The 1760-nt window shown below is 40.1% G+C and overlaps 1 protein-coding gene across 1 annotated transcript in view; it reads left to right on the top strand.

Moving 5' to 3' along the window:
• Nucleotides 1–1760, top strand: part of galnt10 (polypeptide N-acetylgalactosaminyltransferase 10) — a 118978-nt gene that overhangs the window by 44778 nt on the left and 72440 nt on the right. Inside the window, exons 2-3 of the mRNA XM_015382589.1 lie at nucleotides 915–1017; nucleotides 1256–1394. Of these exons, the coding sequence (XP_015238075.1) occupies nucleotides 915–1017; nucleotides 1256–1394 (242 nt within the window). The remainder of the gene's footprint in view (nucleotides 1–914; nucleotides 1018–1255; nucleotides 1395–1760) is intronic.

Here is a 1760-nt window from a genome sequence, read left to right as displayed (position 1 = left end):
ATCCATCCATCCATCCATCCATCCATCCATCCATCCATCCATCCCTGTCGTTCAGGTCTAGGGGAGTCCTGTTGTTTCCTAACTACAGTTTAAGATGGAAACTTTTCTGTGAATCATGTCTTCTCAAACAGCAGCCATGTTTCTTTATTCCACCCAGAGGTTTGGCCTCCAGATGCTCCTTTCTTAGAGGTCCACAAACGTATTCCTCTAACATTATCTCTGATCTTTGCACTCTAGCATGCAGTGTGAACTTCATTACCTGATGTAGACGGATGGTTGCCTTCTCTAATTCTGTCCACCGAACTGAACGTTCCACCGCTGGACTCCATTTTAGCTGCAGGCCTGTCTGAAGCCTGTCCATTGGAAACAATAAGCTTTCTGAACTTTATGGCAGAGACTGTCAACAAAATACATACATTAACTGATTTAAGAAATCCAAATGGGGCTACTTTCATATCTGGTGTTATATTATATCCCATATTTGCTGTCTGACTGGTTGATTTCTTCAGGCTCTAACATCATTGTCCTCTGAGCTTCTCTAACAGTCACTGTTATCAGTCAGCAATCTGCTCCTCTGACTGAATGAATTCAACTAGATCCGCTTTACGCTCTCATTTATAAGAAGGATTGATTCCACAAATATTTCTATTTTAGTTTGTGATGGTCGGACGTTTCTGTTGTGAGAATTTAGTTTAAAAATCTGTTCTTTAGCATCATCATGCTTTATCCACTGCATCTACTTTAAGAGAGAAACTAATGATGGATGTCAGTATTTTTCCTTCTGTGACACTAGTGACTACAGAGCACTATTCTGTCGCACAATTTAACCCAATTAACCTGTAGAGATGTCAGTGAAGTTATCTACTGATCTGGGACTTTATTAAACTAACTTAGGGTTATTTTTTTCCTAACAGGGGGTGAACAGGGTTGGGAAAGACGCCAAAGTGGGACGCCATGGCGTGCAGCGGAAAGACTGGCATGACTATGAGACAATCAGAAGAGACGCAGCAAGATCTGGTAAATCATCTATTAATCCCTCATCATGTGCGTCTCCTGCACATCCTGTCTCTCTCTCTGTAAATAAACCTTTAATACTTAAAAATCACGTTTGTGTATAAAAAGAAATGCCTTTTTCAGACTCGGCAGTGAACTGATAAATTAAATGAATAATTGTCCAAAAAGAGTAAAAAGCTCAAACAGCTGCAGCCTGAGGCGTTACTGAATGGATGAGCTGACATGGAAGCGTATGTTCCAGGAAACGGTGAGCAGGGGAAGCCGTTCCCTCTGACCGATGCTGACCGGGTGGACCAGGCCTACAGGGAGAACGGGTTCAACATCTACGTCAGCGATAGGATCTCGCTGAATCGCTCCGTCCCTGACATACGCCATCCCAAGTAAGTTAAACGCCAGATCAGATGCAAACTCAGAGACTTTCTCATGGATTCTAAGCGATCCGTACTTTGATGCATTCAGTCAGATTTTCTTATTCAGGATTAAATGTGGGAGAAATTTTACAGTTTTTCTTAACTTGATAACTTTAATGAGGCACCAGCCTTCTTTGAATTAATGCCACTAAAAGGGAGAGCCTGCAAAAATAACTACAGTATAAGTCTGCAAATGTTAGGAAAATAAACTTCCTAAACTTGACAAAGGCTCAAAATGAGATTTTGATATGATATATATATATATATATATATATATATATATATATATATATATATATATATTAGGGCTGGGCGATATAGAAAAAAAGCTTATCG

This window comes from Cyprinodon variegatus, unplaced genomic scaffold, assembly GCF_000732505.1.
Source record: "Cyprinodon variegatus isolate N-32 unplaced genomic scaffold, C_variegatus-1.0 Scaffold13, whole genome shotgun sequence".
NCBI lineage: Eukaryota > Metazoa > Chordata > Actinopteri > Cyprinodontiformes > Cyprinodontidae > Cyprinodon > Cyprinodon variegatus.
This window is presented reverse-complemented; position numbering and strand designations above follow the sequence as displayed.